Below are 19010 nucleotides of genomic sequence, written 5' to 3'. Positions count from 1 at the left end.
GGCAAGCGGAGCCCGGGGCGGGAAAAAACAAAAAGGCTTGCGAACGCTGCGGGCGTCTGTTCTCATGGTGATATAAACTACACTCGACCTTTGACCAAGGTGACACTGATTGATGGGCAGGTCGTCCCAGCACAGCGCTCACCCTCTGCACGCGGTGAGCGAACGAAGAGAACGTTTTTAAAAAACGGAAAGGTTACTCGCCGTCTCCCGACGGGTTTAATGAAGAGAGGGCATGTAAAACACACTACTGCGTCATATCTCACATCCTGTACAGCATCCTGAAGGGGAGGTGTGTCAGGAGTGTGGATGGAATAGCACGGTTGAGAAAAATCATTCCAAATTGTTTTGAGATTTAGTCGTGAGCTTGGCGGGACACTGAAAGGCTGAAAAAGGGATTAAAAGAAGATGTATTTCTATTGTAGGAGTCCAAATATGGAACAACGTTAAAATGGAGATAAGAATGGTCAACTCATTTTGGGTTTTCAAAAGGATTATTTATAAAACAATTTTGTAGGGTTATAAGTGTGATTGAAACGTATGTATATGGAATATATATGTGGATATATATATATATATTAGGGCTGTCAATCGATTAAAAAAAATTAACTAATTAATCGCACATTTTGAAATTGCGATTAATTAATCGCGATTAATCGCGCTTAAAAGTGTTTCCTTCTTTTTAAAGACAAAACTTCACACAGAGCTGTGTTTTCAAAGAGGCTCCTACCTATAAAGTGCCAGCGAGGTATTTAATATCGTGGATGATAAATTGTTTCTTCAGTGAAACATCAGATTAGTAAAAAAAAAGTATATTGAGACCCCATTGGTCCTGTCATCTTTAACATTGAACAGCAGCAGAACCAGTGGCCTTGGTAACTGACTGACATTCAAATATGTCACGTTAACCCTCTGGAGGCTGGGGGCATTTTATACATTTTACAAAATAAATTAAATTCACCGTTTAAAGTCTTTTGCATGTGACACACCCCCACGTGTTATACATCAAACATTCCAGAACAATCTCAGCTCTGAAATGAGGCTCATTGTTCTCACGTCGTGTTCTCTGGTTCTCTGACTGACAGGCTGCTAAATGAGCCTAACCTGTGAGGTGGGAGGTCCTTTGTGATTTACTGAGTGTTCATTGGTTGTTTTTTTCCCGAAATGTTGACAGACAAACGGATTGACCAATCACGTTGAAGGTTTCGTGTGTCGCGTTCTTTCCGCGCCACGTCACCCGACACGTCGCCCCTTCGTTCCTCTGTGTATCAGAGGGGGAGACGGGAGGAAGGAGGAGCAGGAGGAAACCCGACTGATTCATCCACGAGTTAAACTGATTTCTGCTCCTTATTTTCGCGGAGAAATAATTGTTTTAAAAACGGAAACAGTGTCAAACCGTACTGCCGCGGTTTAAAAAAAAAAAAAAGTGCGTTAATTGCGTTAAAATATTTTAGTGCGTTATAACGCGGCCAAATTAATCGCATAGATTAACGCGTTAACGCTGACAGCCCTAATATATATACATACATATATATACATATTTATATATATATATAAATCAAATGAATTCAAATAAATCAGCAAATTAATATATAATTTATTTTATTAGAATAATTTAGCATAGGAATATATAAGCATTTTTTGCTTCTACCTATACGCTTTCAGTCTTTCAGTTTTGGATATTATATAGAATAATATTGTATTGTATTGCAATGATTGACTGAATAACATACACAACAACAACAACTTCTCCCAGCAACAAGCGGCAGTTGGCTTTCTTCGTCACATCGTATATTGACAATGATATTGATGAATGTGGTAGCTGTGTCTGATTTGGCCTCGGCTGCTGGTGATTGGCAATCAGTCAGCAGCCGAGGACACCCTTATAAAAGCTCCCACTTGAGAGTGGAGGAGGGAGGTGAGCAGAGGCGCATGTTTGGCGGTCTGCTCGGTGTGTGTTTCGAGAATAAAAGCATGTCTTCGAGCCAAACCTCTCTGTGTCTGGCGGATCCTTGGTGCTGGTGGGGGAAGCCCACGGGTGGCGGGGGCAGGCCTGCTACAGTGGAGCCCAACGTGGGGCCCCCTGGAACCCAGTGCCTGAAAGGGATGGAGCCAGACCAGGAAGAAGAGGAGCTGATGAACAGCTTGGGCCAGATGCTGGCCAGAATCGAGGAGATGGGGCGGGCACAGGCGGAGGAGAGCCGCCTGTTCCTCGGGACCCTCCAAAGCCCGCCGGCGCTGTGGCAGACTCCCGTTCCCCGGGACCCGTCGCCGCAGCCGACCCCCGAGCCCCAGGAGCCGTCGGAGCTGCCGACTCCAGAGCCCCAGGACCCGTCGGAGCTGCCGAACCCCGAGGTCCGGGACCCGTCGGAGCTGCCGAACCCCGAGGTCCAGGACCCGTCGGAGCTGCCGACCTCTGAGCCCCAGGACCCGTCGGAGCTGCCGACCCCAGAGCCGACCCAGGAGCCGTCGGAGCTGCCGACTCCAGAGCCCCAGGAGCCGTCGGAGCTGCCGACTCCAGAGCCCCAGGACCCGTCGGAGCTGCCGAACCCCGAGGTCCAGGACCCGTCGGAGCTGCCGACCTCCGAGCCCCAGGACCCGTCGGAGCTGCCGACCCCAGAGCCGACCCAGGAGCCGTCGGAGCTGCCGACTCCAGAGCCCCAGGAGCCGTCGGAGCTGCCGACTCCAGAGCCCCAGGACTCGTCGGAGCTGCCGACCTCCGAGCCGTCGGAGCTGCCGACCCCCGAGGTCCAGGAGCCGTCGGAGCTGCCGACCTCCGAGGTCCAGGAGCCGTCGGAGCTGCCGACCCCCGGCGGCGGAAGGCCGACCCTGGTTCCCCAGGACCCGACGCCGCTACCAACCCCTGATCCTCGGGGCCCGTCGGCGGCGCCTGTTACCCCTGCCCCGTCCCCATCTCGGCTGGCTTCAGCTCCCCGTCCTCCCATCCCAGTCGACCCCAGAGCCCCCACGTCCTGAGCCCGGTCCCACAGAGCCCCCTCCTCCCGAGCCCGGTCCCGGTCCCCCAGAGCCCCTCCTCCGCCCAAGCTCTCATGGGGGGGGGAGGGGGAGTAGGCTAGGCCGGATGGAGCCCCGGCCTAAATCGAGTGGTGGGGAGTGTGGCAGCTGTGTCTGATTTGGCTTCGGCTGCTGGTGATTGGCAATCAGTCAGCAGCCGAGGCCACCCTTATAAAAGCTCCCACTTGAGAGTGGAGTAGGGAGGTGAGCAGAGGCGCATGTTTGGCGGTCTGCTCGGTGTGTGTTTCGAGAATAAAAGCATGTCTTCGAGCAAAACCTCTCTGTGTCTGGCGGATCCTTGGTGCTGGTGGGGGAAGCCCACGGGTGGCGGGGGCAAGCCTGCTACAATGAAGAACAGAGGTCACACATTGGGAATAAAGATAGATTCACGTGTACAATAAGTCTCAACCAGCTACAGTATACAACTGGAATGTTCTCACGCCATTCACATGTGCATTGAGTCGGTGGTAAGTCCCTCCTCCCACAAAAGGTCAGTAAAACGAGACATGCTTCTTTTCTTTAGATGCAAGTGGACACTCCTCACAACCTGAATCCAGATTATTCCCTTTGTCGTGGCCTCTGTGGATGTCATGTGGACAAAGCGGTGGCAGCAGGTCTTTGAGAGCATCTATCAAGGAATGAGGCCAATATAAAATATATAGACACAGCTTAAAAGAACACATTTCTTACTTGATTTACATCGATTTATGCCAAAGAGCATCTGATGAGATGGGCTTGCTGTAAAACTCACACTGCTTCCCTGGTGAGGACATCGAATTGACTAAACACTCTGGTGATGTAAATTGTGTTACAACCCACGCGCCCATTGTTCTCGACGTAAGCCCACCCACCAGCGACGTCTTGACGTGTGTCATCGTGGTAGGGATCCCCCACTGTGCCGTTTCCCAGTGCTCTTTTTAAAAAATATCGTGTGGAGCTTCACAAGATGTTGAACTACTGATTCATCTCTTATTTGTTTTTCAATGAATTGACGATCTTGCAAAAAAATGATTTGAGATGCCCGCAGTCCAAAAATACGACTTCAAATCTTTCACGTAAAAACCCTTCCATTGACTCTGAAATCCAAACTAGGAATAAAAGAGGAATCTACTTGACTGACGGACTGTTCACAGATCCATTTTTGTCTCGAGCTAATTCATTTATCCTTTGAGAAATACTTTTAAAACATATTGTTCTGCACCATTTCTTCTCGGTGCCTCCGCTTCCTTGCTCTTAAACCATGTTTGACAACGCACGGCCTTGCTCTGTGCAGACCTCCGGGTTTAGTGCTTTGTTCCTACCCATATTTAACATTCTTCAGAGTGGCTCTCAGCCTGCTACACACTGGGTAATTGGGTTTGTGAGCATACGGCGAAGGCAGTTAAAGACTCACTGTCTTGTCTGATTAAAGTCTGGGTCTTCGTGGACTAATCTCCAGCAAAGAGGCTAGAACCGGCCCGAATCAGGTCGGACCGGGCCGGGGATCCGGGTCGGACCGAGAAGGAGACGATAGGCCTGTGACGGATGGACCCCGACGGCTGCTCAGAGTCCCTGCTAAGCGAATCTCACGCGGTGTCAACACGGCCTCGGTCAGCCCACCACACAATCACATCGAGGTGAGAAGACGTACTGAGCAGAACGCCCGGAGTGGGGGAAACAAACCCTCTTTTGCAGCAGCAGAGCACACACACACACACACTCCAAGATGTGGGTCAAACACCACCGGTGTATTCACAGCTCAAACATCCACAGGCGTGTGTGGAAACGTAAACAAACGGCGATCTACCACGATTGATATCCAATTCTGCTGAGCCAGAACTGTTCATTAAATCCATGAGCAGTGCACCAAGAAGGAAGGAGAGACCCATGCAACCTCCACACCATTGGGAAACTCATTAGTCCGAGTCATCCGGGCACAAGCAGACCCCACGTTGAGTAATTGTTGGATTTTGGGAGCGTTATAAACTCTAGGAACCCCTTCCGGACCTTGGGAAGGGAAAATCAATTGGACATCTGATTTATCCACGGTCTCGTGAGGGCTAATCAAGGCCTCATAGCTGATCCTCACACTATTCAAGGTCGTGGAGCCAAACATCCCTACTCTTCTCGCAATTCTACAGAAACAATAAGAGTATTCCATCTGATACCAGATGTCCAACAACAACTTTCATTAGAATAGTAATGCCCCCCAAAAATCTAACTTTCTTTTCCCTTTTAGAGCTAAAAATGTTTCAGTTTGGACTCGACAATAATCATAACTTCTCATAAATGACTTTGACCTCGCTACCATTAAGAAGCCAGAGGTGGTCCTTGGGAGGTAATTTAATAGCAGTCATGAGAGTCCAGCTGCTCCATCTCTTTCATCCCCAGCACATGAAGACAAATATCCCAAACCTTTAAACCACGAAACAATCACCCAGCGGGGACTTTATCAGCCAATTAATCTCCTTTACTAGCACATTTTATCTTTACCGCAGACGCCCAAACCGTCATCCCGTTCAATTTCTCTGAGACTAGTACGGAGAGACTGAGGCAGAAAAATTAATTTGACACGTCTTAGGGCAAAACACAATTTAATAAAGTAAGAAAAATAAGATATCGCAACACTTGCAAGTCAGCAATGACGAAAACACTGTGGTGAGAGAGAGAGAGACACAGTGAGAGAGAGAGAGAGAGAGAGAGAGACACAGTGAGAGAGAGAGAGAGAGAGAGGGAGAGAGAGACTCTATTTCTAATCTTACAGACAGAGAAGCCTTTCAATGTGTCATTAAATAGCCAAACGGCCCTGTGACACTGCATCTCCTTTGACCCTTTGGGGGGCTATCAATAAGTGACCGACGGGCCCAGAAGACCCACTTGAGTGATCTGATGAGCTGTCTATTCCAAGGCGCATAAACCGCGCATGCACTTACGCAAATAATGACTTATTAAAGAGCGATCCATAGTGGAACAGATATCAAGTTAAATGGATTCGCTCCGTTAATGTGTTCTGAACGAGAGTACGCTTCTTATGAAAGGTAAATGGCCGATGCCATCCTATACCGTGACGTAGTGCCGGAGAACTTCTCAATACAAAACTGCTGAATGAATTCTCTTGTCCTGGATGGCTCTGAAGGGCCTGATCGGGCTAACCTGAGCTTAGCCTGAACAACGACGGTGACCAGCTGTCTATTTATAGCCTTATAGACAAGTATGCGTCACTATGACCAGACACTCGGTACATGTCAGATCATAGATGTACACACAAACCGTTTTCTTTTGTTTTGTCAGTTGCTAAATAAACTTAAACTCCGGCTAACGTTTGCCACATCGAACCAATAGCGAGCCGTCTTCGAATCAACCGAGAGCCAAGCGGCCCCGGAATGGAGGAGAACCGCCGTTAGCTCGTTCGCGACGTCGCTCGATCCCGTTGCGTTCGATGTCCTCTGCCACAGCGTCCACCGCTCCACGGAGCAACAACGGGATGCAGAGAGTTCACGAGTCGATCGTGCAGATACATTTTCATGAATGTGTTGTACTTTTTACCGAGGTCACTTTGTTGGAGACACCGTGCGTTAGCTACAGTGCGGCGGTTTGAGACACCTTGCGTTAGCTACAGTGCGGCGGTTTGAGACACCTTGCGTTAGCTACAGTGCGGCGGTTTGAGACACCTTGCATTAGCTACAGTGCGGCGGTTTGAGACACATTGCGTTAGCTACAGTGCGGCGGTTTGAGACACCTTGCGTTAGCTACAGTGCGGCGGTTTGAGACACCTTGCGTTAGCTACAGTGCGGCGGTTTGAGACACATTGCGTTAGCTACAGTGCGGCGGTTTGAGACACCTTGCGTTAGCTACAGTGCGGCGGTTTGAGACACCTTGCGTTAGCTACAGTGCGGCGGTTTGAGACACATTGCGTTAGCTACAGTGCGGCTGCAGCCAACCGGCCCCCGCGTATCCGCCGCAGAATACAAATGTGTTTTTCCTTTCTTCCGTATCCGAGGCATACGGGTAAGTGTGTCAGTATTCTGTGTCACTGAGCATCTTCTCTGCGGGTTGAAGCACATTATTTATTGATACGTTGCCCTTCTGCTCTTTGGACCCGTGTCTATCTAGTGGGCGCGCTTCCTTCAATATAAAACCTTAGTCTAAAGGTCACTCCTTAAATCTTCGGACATGCTCAGCCTTGTCTGCAGTACAAACACACACACACACACACACACACAAACCCCAGCATGTCTTTAACACAAACACACACACACACACACAAAACCCAGCATGTCTTTAACACACACACACACACACAAATGCGATTTCCTGAATGCAACCAATTGCTTTTAGTATTGTCTTCCATGATTTTACCTGCAGAGTGACATTTCTCACTGGTATTAAACTATTATGTAAAAATCGATTGCCAAAGAAGTGCGTTACCCACAATGCCCTACGGTCTCTCCGTAATGGCGGCTTGTCTTCACAGTGCTGTAACTGGCTACCTTTGAATCCTTATATGTATTCCTGTCATGAAAAGCTTCAATGTTCAGTCTTCTTTTTTTTGCTCTCCATTTTCTCTTGTGACCTTTGCGTTTGTTCACAATTGATGCTCAATTTGGTGGCATTTATAGCCAGAATGAGTGTTGCGGTAACCCTCGGTGACCTAGTCTCTGAGCAATTGGATCATTTGGTAGCTGTCAATCTCTCTGCAGGTTGTGGTAGGTCTAGCTAATTCGAAGAAGTACTGTGAATATCTTTTCATTCATTTAAATGCCTAGATACACCTATGTGCACTTACATCTAAATTGCTTGACAGTGCTCACACAGCAATGCGAAAACACACACACACATTGGGGCCGGGGGGGGGGCGGGGGGAACAATAGCTTCTTCGATGCATCGCAACTCTCTCTTGAAAGATTATGACTCGATGCAGAAAACTAAATAATCAGATATTTGAAACTCAATTCTCTGTGACGCTGGCCCTGAATCGCAAAGAAGATTTTTTTTGGGCCACGTACTTGTGCCCCTACCTAGGCATTGAGAATCACAGCTGTTCACACTATTTTGCAAGCTTTGGACCTGAGGTACACTTATCTCAATGTTTTTCCACAGACACAGCGAAAGTCTACAACCGAACCAGCGATAACATCACCGAGGGAAGCGGGGAAGGAAGGTAGAAACACGCAATCCCTCGCTACGGAATCTCCTGTGATGACTTTATCACCCAAAGTATAGTTTTACCACGAGCTTCAAAAAGCGCTATTTTTGTGTGAGTGCTCATCGCTCATAGAAAGGGGAGGTTTGTTCGAAGAGTAGCATACATTATTTATTCGTGAGTAAGGGCAGCTTCTTATGTCAAATGACTGAGAACATGATGCATTCTGGGTTATTTGTACTTTAAGGATGCTGCTTCAAGTCTGATATTATCTTTTTCATTGTTGGTTTTCTTTGCAGTGAGAAAAACAAAATCACGTATAGCAAAATGTTGATGCATCGAGATGAATCGATAATCGTTTTTCTAGCTGCATCGTAGCCCTCAGCATCGAAAGGTACCTAGAGATTTTCACACACATACACACACACACACACACACACACACCAGTGTGCTCTCGTTTCGATGCCATGAGGCACGATGAGCAATATAAACAACAGCTAAAGACGTTTCGCCATAAACACAATCCAACGGTGACACTCATTGTGATTCACGCTCTAGACTCTGAGTTTAGTGGAGACGGGAGTTCATAAAAGAGCAGCGCAAGAAAATGATTCGCTTATGTCGGTGAAATGTTCCAGAAACCCGAAAATTAAATCAACGGTAGCCGCCAGGCCATCGATGGTTGGCAGCTACAAACAAGAAAAGCAGACGCAACACAAACTCACACAAAAAAACCCGCCATTGAAAGGTCTTCGGACAAACAAGAAAAGGAGGTGTGCTACATACCTGAGCCTCTCTTAGTGACGACCTTTGCACTCTTGCACAGCGTGATGTACAGCAGGATCAGCAGAGGGCCGGGAGGTCTCATCTTCCTCACAGCCTGAAGGAGAGAGGAGACATGGGCCGGGCGAAGGAAGGATGGCAGGAGAGAGAGAGAGAAAGGGAAAGAGAGAGAGTGGTCATTCACTGCTTATACAGGAGATCAAGCACCTCATTTTTGCTTCTAGAGAGTAAGCAAACCGTGGAGGGATGTTTTGCCCGAATAATATCGGCAAACACATCTTCATCAACATAACATCTTGCGCAATACCCCAGGGTATCTTTCTTGTAATGATTTCCTCCCGTGATTGCAATTGAGATGGGTAGTCATGCCGGCGATATATATATATATATATTTCGTGAGAATCCCTTCCATGAGACGATCATAAATCAATGAAGAAATAATTACATAGTGTAAGAAACACCACTTTAGGTAGCCAGCTTCAGTAAAAACAGGGGGGACCTTTAAAGGAATTTCAAATGATCACCTCTTGACTCGCGGAGATGAGGCACGTATCGCACCCGTATATCCCTTAAGGACTCATATATCGTATTAATGGATGGAGGTTACTCCTTCTCTCCACTCCTCATCCTCCTGAGTAAATGACATAATCTAACATAGAGTAATTACCTTCTAATAGCCATGCTCCTGAAACAGAGCTGCTGTATAAATGTGATGTCAATTAATTTTTTCTTCTTTTTTTATCATCTCATCAAAAGTAACATTTCGTTAGCTTAACCGATGGCAATACCCTTCGAGATCCACTGCAATGATTCCACGAGACACACAAGAAGCCGTTAGAAAGTGAAATTGCTGAAGGTTTATAAAGGAACAGTTCAATATATTTGGGTAATAGCCTTGTTTGTTTTCCAGATGACAAGATTGATACCACGCTCGTGTCTCTTTGTTGACGCAGCTGTTTAGCTCAGCTTAGCTTGAAGACGGGAAACAATGGAAGCAGCTCTGAGTCTGAAGTAGAACAATAAGCCTACAGCAGGTCCAAAGCTCAATAATTAACACGACTATTTCTTGGCCAGTGAATTCAAGAAATGATAATCCTTTATTTTACAATTTACTTCTGTACGGATTAACCAAACACTACATACGATGGTATTTAGTCAGCTTTAGTCGTGCCGGTGGGAAAATGTTATTACATGTTGACAGAGCCAGGCTCTCGAGCGTTTATGCTATCACTAAGGTAGCTCGTTGCTGAAGGTAGGTTCATATTCACCACAGGGGAGGTCATTTGCATATTTTTTTAGGGGGCAATTTTTTCCCCCAACGACTGAAATCCAGGAGCAATTACAAAATGAATTGGGGGCACTTTTTGAAACTTGTGAAATAACATATAAACTTTGTCCAAAAATAATAAATATGCGTATTTAGTCTTACAGTATATGAGCAATTGTAAACAAAATGGCAATAATTAGACTATTAGGCAGTAGTCTCCAGATTCAAAGGGTTTTCTGAGATTTTTTTAAACAAAAAACATAAATCGGACAGTCATCTTAAATTGTATTCTTATTTCTTTGTGGTTAGTTCTTGTTATTATTATTTTTAACAACTTTTAGGAATTATTAAAAATATATATATAATTAAAAAGTATATATTTTTGTGTGTGTACCTACCTAGTTCAGGCAACACAGAAAGGACACAGAACAAAGAAAAAAATGCAAATAAATTATACTAATTATTAGAGGACAGTCCGGGGACATTTTCAAAAAACATAAATCAGACAATCATATTAAAATGTATTCTTATTTTTTTGTGGTTATTTATTGTTATACATTTTTTTAAACAAGTATTAACAATTCTCACTTAGCCCTCCTCACTCGCAGTCAGAGATCAAGAAGCTCCACTCGGGTCTTCACGCACACGCAACAATCAAAACACGACGTGGCAACTGGACCGCGTCACACGGGCCACCATGTTTAAGACAAGTTTTTAATCATTAGAGGAAATTCTGGGGGCAGTATTGCACCTCTCCTCGTGATATCAGGGGCAACATCATATCTCTTAGAGGCAGTTTCTCCCTCCTGTATTTCTGACGCTGATTCACCAATACCTCCACTCCCTCTCGGCGAGACCCATCGCCTCGTTTCCTTTTAGACGCAGCCGGCGTGCCAAGAAGCAAAAGGTGACAGTGGCGGCATTATCAGCACCCTCGATCTACTCAAGCTGCCAGTCTGTTTGTACGTGTCAGCGGCTCCAAGACAAAACACAACCGAATAAAACGATGGGAGGAGAAAAGCCAGATCGGTGTTCCCGTCCCGATAGCAGGGAGGGAGAACACGACACACGGCAAATGAAAGCGTCGAACCAGAAAGGAATGCGACGAGGGCCGCGGCCCTTCGGAGACAGAAACCAACGGAGCCAGGACGGACCCTGGAGCCTGCGGCAGGTCACGTGCTCTCTGGATTTGCATAGCTAATGAAAGGAGCCTCTCTCCGTGTGTGTGTTTACACGATGCTCTGAAAAGAAGCCTTTCTCTCCTCCGCCGCCGTCACATTCTACGAGGAAACAGTCGATAAACATCGCTCTGCCAATAACATCCTGGCAAATGCTGAAGGATTGGATCCTCTTTGTCGGGCTAAAAGGCCGATAAGCCGCTGTGGTTCTAATTGTGTGTTTGTCGGTTTATGTGCACAAACACACATAAATCAGCAAATCAGAAAACACTCAAAAAGCCTTAAAAGCTTAAGAGGTCAGTTCAGATTTAAATTAAATTCAGATATGAGACCTAAATCTGATTTATTCCTCTCTAAACACGTCCCATGACCACGTCTGCATGACGAACACGATGGAGCGACTGGAAAGTCACGAGACACGGGACGATTTTATCGAGACCGCGATTACACACACACACACACACACACACACACACACGCAAGTGGAGAGAGGGAGGTGATGACACCATAGTGATATTTAGCTATCCATCGCTGCGTATTGTAAAACAATAGTGCAGTGTGTTCACCGGTCTTCATCCAGTTTACAGGGGGAATTAAAATATATTCGAGACATGTTGATTGGTCCTCGTTGCGCGTCACTTGACGCTTGACACTTGTATTAAGTGTTAGAACATTATTCTACCAAAGTTTCAATAATTAATACATTTGAGTTGTTTTTTCCTTGCGGTTTTAAAAAGTTAATTTAAAGAAAAAGAAAAAAATGACGATTGAAAACACAAAATAATTGCTTTTTGGGGCATCCGGTGAAGACGAGCGCCGCAACATCCCAACTGGGGTTTAGAGCCAGGCGCCTTCGTTGCATGTCTCTGTTTGTTGTGTGTGTCCAAAAATACAAAACTCTACTTTATTCCTTTGACTAAACCTGAATGATTGAGAGGTTGTGGTTCTTTAGCCCCGCCCCCTCCCCCCCGTCACAGCCTGATTCAACAGAACAATGCCGGCGACCCTCCTCTGGGTCCCAATCATGTCACACCTCTACGAGCCCAGTGGGTCCGTTGGTCCGGCCAGCCATGACATCACCGGCCTGCCGCCCTCACACACAGAGGGGCGTTGTGCAGCCGACGCACCTCGTCTCCCTTCAACTCTCCTCCTCCTGGTGAGGAGACGGTGAAGGACGGAGCCCTTCAGAGCGGTCGTGACGAAGTGGAGAGTGTTTTTCTTTGTTCTTGTCTTCCTGCCCCCGCCACTCTTGAAGGTTCTCTCTTCATCGTGTCTGTATGTATTAAATACTCGTCACTTGAACCTCAGGTTCGTTCCTCCCATGAAAGGCCAGGAGGCGACGAGTGAGTTTATTAAAATATAAAACAGAGCTGAACAGTTGCAATTCTCCCCGTGTAATGAACTCATCGTAGACTCATCTGGCCTTGTTTGAATGCATCTGAATACACACACATGTATCAGAATACAACACACATGTATCTGAATACACACACATGTATGAATACACACACATGTATCACATGTATCTGAATACACACACATGTATCTGAATACACACACATGTATAACATGTATCTGAATACAACACACATGTATCTGAATACACACACATGTATCACATGTATCTGAATACAACACACATGTATCTGAATACACACACATGTATCACATGTATCTGAATACACACACATGTATCTGAATACACACGTATCTGAATACACACACATGTATCTGAATACACACACATGTATCCCATGTATCACATGTATCTGAACACAACACACATGTATCTGAATACACACACATGTATCACAGGTATCTGAATACACACACATGTATCACAGGTATCTGAATACACACACACGCTCTATTGTTCCCACAGCCTCCCCGAAAACCTCTCAAAGCAAAAATCAAACAAAGCTGGGTGAGAATACAGAGTCTTACACGTATGAAAAGGAGCATATATATATATATATATATATATATATATGTATCCTCTGACTGTAATGCGACATTCTGGCGCCGCTCGTGTGCGCTCGGATACGGCCGAGCTGTTTCCTCTGGGGCGTCAGGAGCAGGTGTGTTGGAGGAGGCACGCCGAGGCATGGCGTGAGATCCGCGCTTCGGTCATGCATGAAGCACGCACACATCCTCACACACACACACACACACACACACACACACACACACAGGAGCACACGTGGCGTTCGCCTGCTGCCTTTGGCCCCGCGCCGCCGGCCGAGGAATGGAGCCATTGTTACGGGACCGTGAGTCTCCCAGGTTAGCTGTAGCTCCTCCCATATTTGCCCAAATTCGATTATCACCACCTCACATAAACTGCCTGTGCACTGTGGCCTCTGCACGTTACTCACATATTCACGCGACATTACATGGAAAACCTTTAAAAACATTTAAAAAGCACACTGTTACTGTTACTATAGCTCGCAGTTCCTCAAGGACAGAAAAGGAAAAGCTCCGCCATCTTGGCACGGCGGGATGTGAAAGATTGATCACGTGATTTAGGGATTGAATCTAATTTGAAGGCAGCGTGGTGGGAGGTGCAGTCCATCTCCCTGGGATGTATTGGACGTGGCTCTGTGGCCCCGACAGGGCCCACACATGCAGACAGCTAATGGACAAATAAAAGGCCATTCAACTAAAGTATGGAGTTAAATGAGACGAGTGCTTCCGAAGAAATCCACATCTCTGCAGATTAGGACAGGACGTGTGCCGTTTGTGTGCACGCAGCTGTGGTTGTACAGAGTCGTGGTTTCTGATCAATATTTCATGAATAATAGCTGCAGAATACTAAATTGAAAATTCGGCAGGTGGAAAAATACTTTACATTTCGATCATTACCCTGTTGTCATGAGATGAGAGTGTGTACATGTATATACAGTTCATGAATACCATCCTCCATTCGAGGAACACTGCATTATGGAGACACCACTGAATGCACACAGGAGCCTGTTAAAGCTATGTAGTGAGACATGAAATACCATGAAATTATAATATATATATATATATAAATAAATATATTTATATAAATAAACATAATTATATAAATATATATATATATAGAGTCAGTTATTCAAAAGTGAAAGCAAGTTTGTGTGCAGGTGCACCTCTCTCACATTCACCGGTTATTCTCTCTATCTGTAGTTTTAGCTTTACCAACATCAAACACACGCAGGAGCCAGAAACAAAGCGAAGAAGAGCATAGTGAAAGCACACACACACACACACACGAACACACACACACACACACACACACACGAGTCAGTGAGTCAGAGGTGTTTATGTGTGTCACTGTGTCAAAGACATTCATGCTGGGATTGCTAGTAAATGGCACAGCACACTACGCGTCCTGTATTGTCTACCTGTTCCTTCGCCTGTGCCATATGGCGTGTGTGTGTGTGCGTGATTTCTCTGCGGTTTGCCAGATGTGTCACAGTGTGAGTCAGGTCCCATGCGTATAATTTTGCAGCAGTAATGTGAATCACTGCCTCAGAAAATGTTAAATTCAGCTCGACGGTCGGCTCGGCTCGGCTTTCTTTAAAACGCGTTTGACCGACGTGCGGCCCTCGGGGATCTCCAGAGGCCGGCCGTAGGTGGTTAAGAGTTAACGAGCAACGTGCTGCGCCCGGCCTCAGTCCCAACATGCACCTCCCCCCCCCTCTCCCCCGAGTGAGAGATTGATTACCGCACAGCTCTGAGCCAATCCACAACCCCGGCTGCTCCTCCAGTCGGACACATGTGCAGGTACTGTGGAGGAGCATGTCCGAGCCACTGGCACGTGATTGGTCAAGAGCACACATGTGCTCTCTGGGCTGTTCCCAGTGACTTCAGCCCCCCCCCCCCCCCAACATTTTAAGTGAAATAAAGTAATGATATTCTTTGAATAAAAAAATTATCAAATATGAAGAATTGACACATCACAAAGCACGTCGCAATACTTCATATTTTCTTCCACCTTTATGCTTTTTTAAAACTTATATAAAAAAAACGATATGCCTCCATAAAACCTATTTTTATGAATCATCTTGTTTTTTATTATTCCTCCCTCCAGCCTGTTACGACTCTCCCGGCGTCACCCTGACGCTGTAACTCTTGTCCTTCTAGTCCACAGCGGCAGCTCAGCATAATAGTAATTGGACATTTGAATTATAGGCGACCTGCACAGCAGCACTATTATGTTTCCTCTGTGAGCCACAGCAGGTATATCCAGGAAGAGTTCTGGTCCTCCCAAACTTCTTCCATTTAAGGATTATGGAGGCCTCCGTGCTCAGAGGAAAACTTGAGTGCTGCAGACATTCTTGTGTACCTTTGGCCAGATCTGTGCCACAATTGGGCAGTTCCTTCCACCTCATGATTCTCATGTCCTCTGACGTGCACTGTGAGCTGTCAGGTCTTATAGAGACAGGTGTGTGCCTTTCCTCATCAAGTCCAATCAGTTTGTTTAAACACAGCTGGACTCTAATGAAGGAGTAGAGCCATCTCAAAGAGGATCAGAAGGAGTGGACATCATGTGAGTTCAACATGAGTCACAGCAAAGGGTCTGAATACTTATGACCATGTGATAGTTCAGTTTTTCTTTTTTAATAAATTTGCAGAAATGTCTACATGTCTGTTTTTTTCTGTCAAGATGGGGTGCTGAGTGACATTAATGAGAAATAAAATGAACTTTTTTGATTTTAGCAAATGGCTGCAATGAAACAGAGAGTGAACATGTTAAAGGGGTCTGAATACTTTCCGTACCCTCTGTATTTCTAACAAATGCCTGACATCATATTGTGTAATACAGAATAAGACATCAAGTCGGTAAAGGTCTTTCATTTGATGTTTTCCTTGTCTGCTGTATTTGTGAGTTTTCCACTTCAAGTCACAAGAAACATCAAACATGTCAATATAAATGTACATCAGGAAACACGCTTCCCCAAGAGCCGCGCGTTGTTGCACGTTGCGGCTAAATTGCATCCTCTCATCATCTTCAGTAAATAAAAACATCACCGAACGGCTATCGATTGGTTTGAATAGATTCATATTATATCAGGCGGAGAACATTATGCCCCTCCATTTTCCACGCTGCTATTCCAGCTGCTCAGCGTAACGCCAACACAGTGTTCTCAACGTGGAACGGTTGTTTCCAGTGACGACGTGAGATTCATCCGACAAGAGGAACCTCCTCAGCATGTGGTCCTGGTTTAAACTACGAGTGTGTGTGTGTGTGTGTGTGTGTGTGTCCCTCCTGCAGCTCAGCTCCTGCTACATTTACACTACCGTTCAAAAGTTTAGGGTCACCCAAACAGTTTGGTGTTTTCCATGAAAACTCACTTTTATTCATCAAATGAATTGAAAATATAGTCAAGACATTGACAAGCTTAGAAATTAAGATTTTTATTTTAAATATTAATGTTGTTCTTTAAGCTTGTGTCACAAAGGAAGGCCAGTTTTATAGCTTCTCTCACCAGCATAACTGTTTTCAGCTGCGCTCACATAAAAAGGTTTTTCAAGGGTTTTCTACCCCTTTGTTTGTCTTCTAAGGCGAGAACACAATGTACACTGGAGATGGGCCTCTACACACCTCTGTAGAGACTTCATTAACAACCAGAGAATAGTGATTTACCACATTAACTATGGAGAGAGGGTATTTATGATTAATTTAATGTCATCTTCATTGATTGGCAGGCACACAGAGCACAGGTCCCTCCACAGTAGAATCAGCCACGTTGTCATATGTTGCAGACCGCACCAAAAGAAGAAGTGAAAGGTGCAGAATGTAGCATGGAGAAAAGAAAAGCCAGACGCCATCGCTATACGCTCCTCTTCCACCTCGCCTGCGGCGGCGGGGGAAATGGGCTGGCTGTGCCGACATTAGTGGTGTGTGGAGAGGCACTGAGGTGCATCCACTCAAACTGACAGAGGGGGGGGGGGGGGGGAGTTCTTAAAACAAAGATCCAGAGGACTGGAAACGCTGGCCCGAGCGCTTTTTAGCCGGAATGGGGCATTTACGCCTCGGTGTCCGTCACGGAGTCCATCCCATTGTCTCCGTCTAAATGAGGCCAATAACGGGGCCCTGCGCGGTGCCCAGAGTCTCGCCTGTTTAACGACCTGGTGGAGGATGGAGAGAACTGGAAGGAATGGAGGGGAAAGTGGCGGAGAGGGGGGGGGGGGGTCTTCAATTATAAACGTGTTGTTATCTGACTATTTGATGCCGTTGGATGGCTCCTCCCCCGTTAACACGTGACTGTATCTGTCCCGTAGCCTCTGGATACACTGGACAGGACATCTACTCACTCTGTCACTGCCGACTGTTTTGCTCTTTTTTTTTGCTCAACTTGCCTGTCTATAAAAGCGATATCTTCTTCTTTGTTTAGCTTTGGTATCTTTGCTTAGCTTTATATGCGTGTTATTGACTTTGGCACTTTGTGTGTGGAGATAAAACTGGATTAAAAAAAAGAAAAGGTTTAAGTCAGAGCTGTGAGTGTTTCCTCCTTCTGGATCGCGGCATCGTGCTCGCGTGATTCCCGTCTGACGATGGCAGCAGGCGAGCTCCTCAAGGAACCGCTGCACAGATTGTTTACCCATTTGCCGAAGATTGAATCCTGGAGGAGAGACACGGGGAAGAGTCGACGCTCTCCCGATGTTCCCCGAGTCTGTGCGCTGAACATAAAAAAAAAAACGTGGCTGGAATTTCGGAAAACCCCGTAATGATGATTCTGATGCGGCTCGGCTCCAGTTGACTCGTGGCTACGGATAACGACGTAAAACAAGCTCACCGCGGTGGAGGAAATGAGCCCCGAAAGAGTTCCATCAAATTAAATTGCGAGAAGAAAAGAAATATCTTCCAACACGACGACGTACGTCATAAGAAAAGGAAACATTCCTGTGAACCGCTGCTTGGAGACAAAAGGACGAGTCCCTCTGTTCACGCACACGAACACAAACAGAGACTCACCGGACGAGAAGCTCAACCGGCGACGGACTCGAGGTGAACGACTTCCCTCCGACTTCACCGAGATGCTGCCAGCGTCGGCCCGAGGAAGATATAAATGTTCTCCGTTAGCCACCGGAGCGAGGTGAGCAAGTTGTGGCTTGTGCACGACAATATATAGCTGCAGCCACACACACACACACAAAGAGGGCAACGGAGGCTGGGTGAAAGCCCCATTAATGATGACTTCTTATTGAGCGGATGGAGTCTCACACACACACACAGAGTCGCTGGGGACCGGGAGGGGGGGGGGGGTTGAGGGGGGAGATTGGGGGAATCAGAGGATGTTTTATTCAACATGTGCTCGCCCCCCCCCCCCTCCTCCTCACTTCAGTCCACTGCCCTCCCTAATGACGTCTCGGTGACCTTCAGCCGCATCGAAAAACAAGCTCGCCCGCGTGTCTCGACGCAGACCCTCGTTGAAGCAATCGGACTCCCGATAAAGGATCCGCGTGACGCCTCCTCTCGAGGACGCAGATCACCTCTTCGTTTCTTTGTGTGAGCGATGTACGCAGAGGGAAGCTCGCGTCACGTGTCTGAGGAAGCCATTGAACGTCTCCACCTCGTGATCCATGATATCTGCGGTTAAAGACTCACAAAAGAAGATTTCCTTTGTTTCTGTTTGACTGAAACAGTTCATACGTTGTTAACGTG

The 19010-nt window shown here is 46.5% G+C and overlaps 1 protein-coding gene across 1 annotated transcript in view; it reads right to left on the bottom strand.

Annotated features, from left to right (window-relative positions):
• il1rapl1a (interleukin 1 receptor accessory protein-like 1a) overlaps nt 1–19010 on the bottom strand; it is a 187264-nt gene that overhangs the window by 154561 nt on the left and 13693 nt on the right. Inside the window, exon 5 of the mRNA XM_056426950.1 lies at nt 8921–9014. Coding sequence (XP_056282925.1) covers nt 8921–9014 — 94 coding nt within the window. The remainder of the gene's footprint in view (nt 1–8920; nt 9015–19010) is intronic.

The sequence above is a fragment of the Pseudoliparis swirei genome, chromosome 2, assembly GCF_029220125.1.
Source record: "Pseudoliparis swirei isolate HS2019 ecotype Mariana Trench chromosome 2, NWPU_hadal_v1, whole genome shotgun sequence".
NCBI lineage: Eukaryota > Metazoa > Chordata > Actinopteri > Perciformes > Liparidae > Pseudoliparis > Pseudoliparis swirei.
The sequence above is the reverse complement of the archived record's forward strand: the minus strand, read 5'-3'. Positions and strand labels throughout refer to the sequence as shown.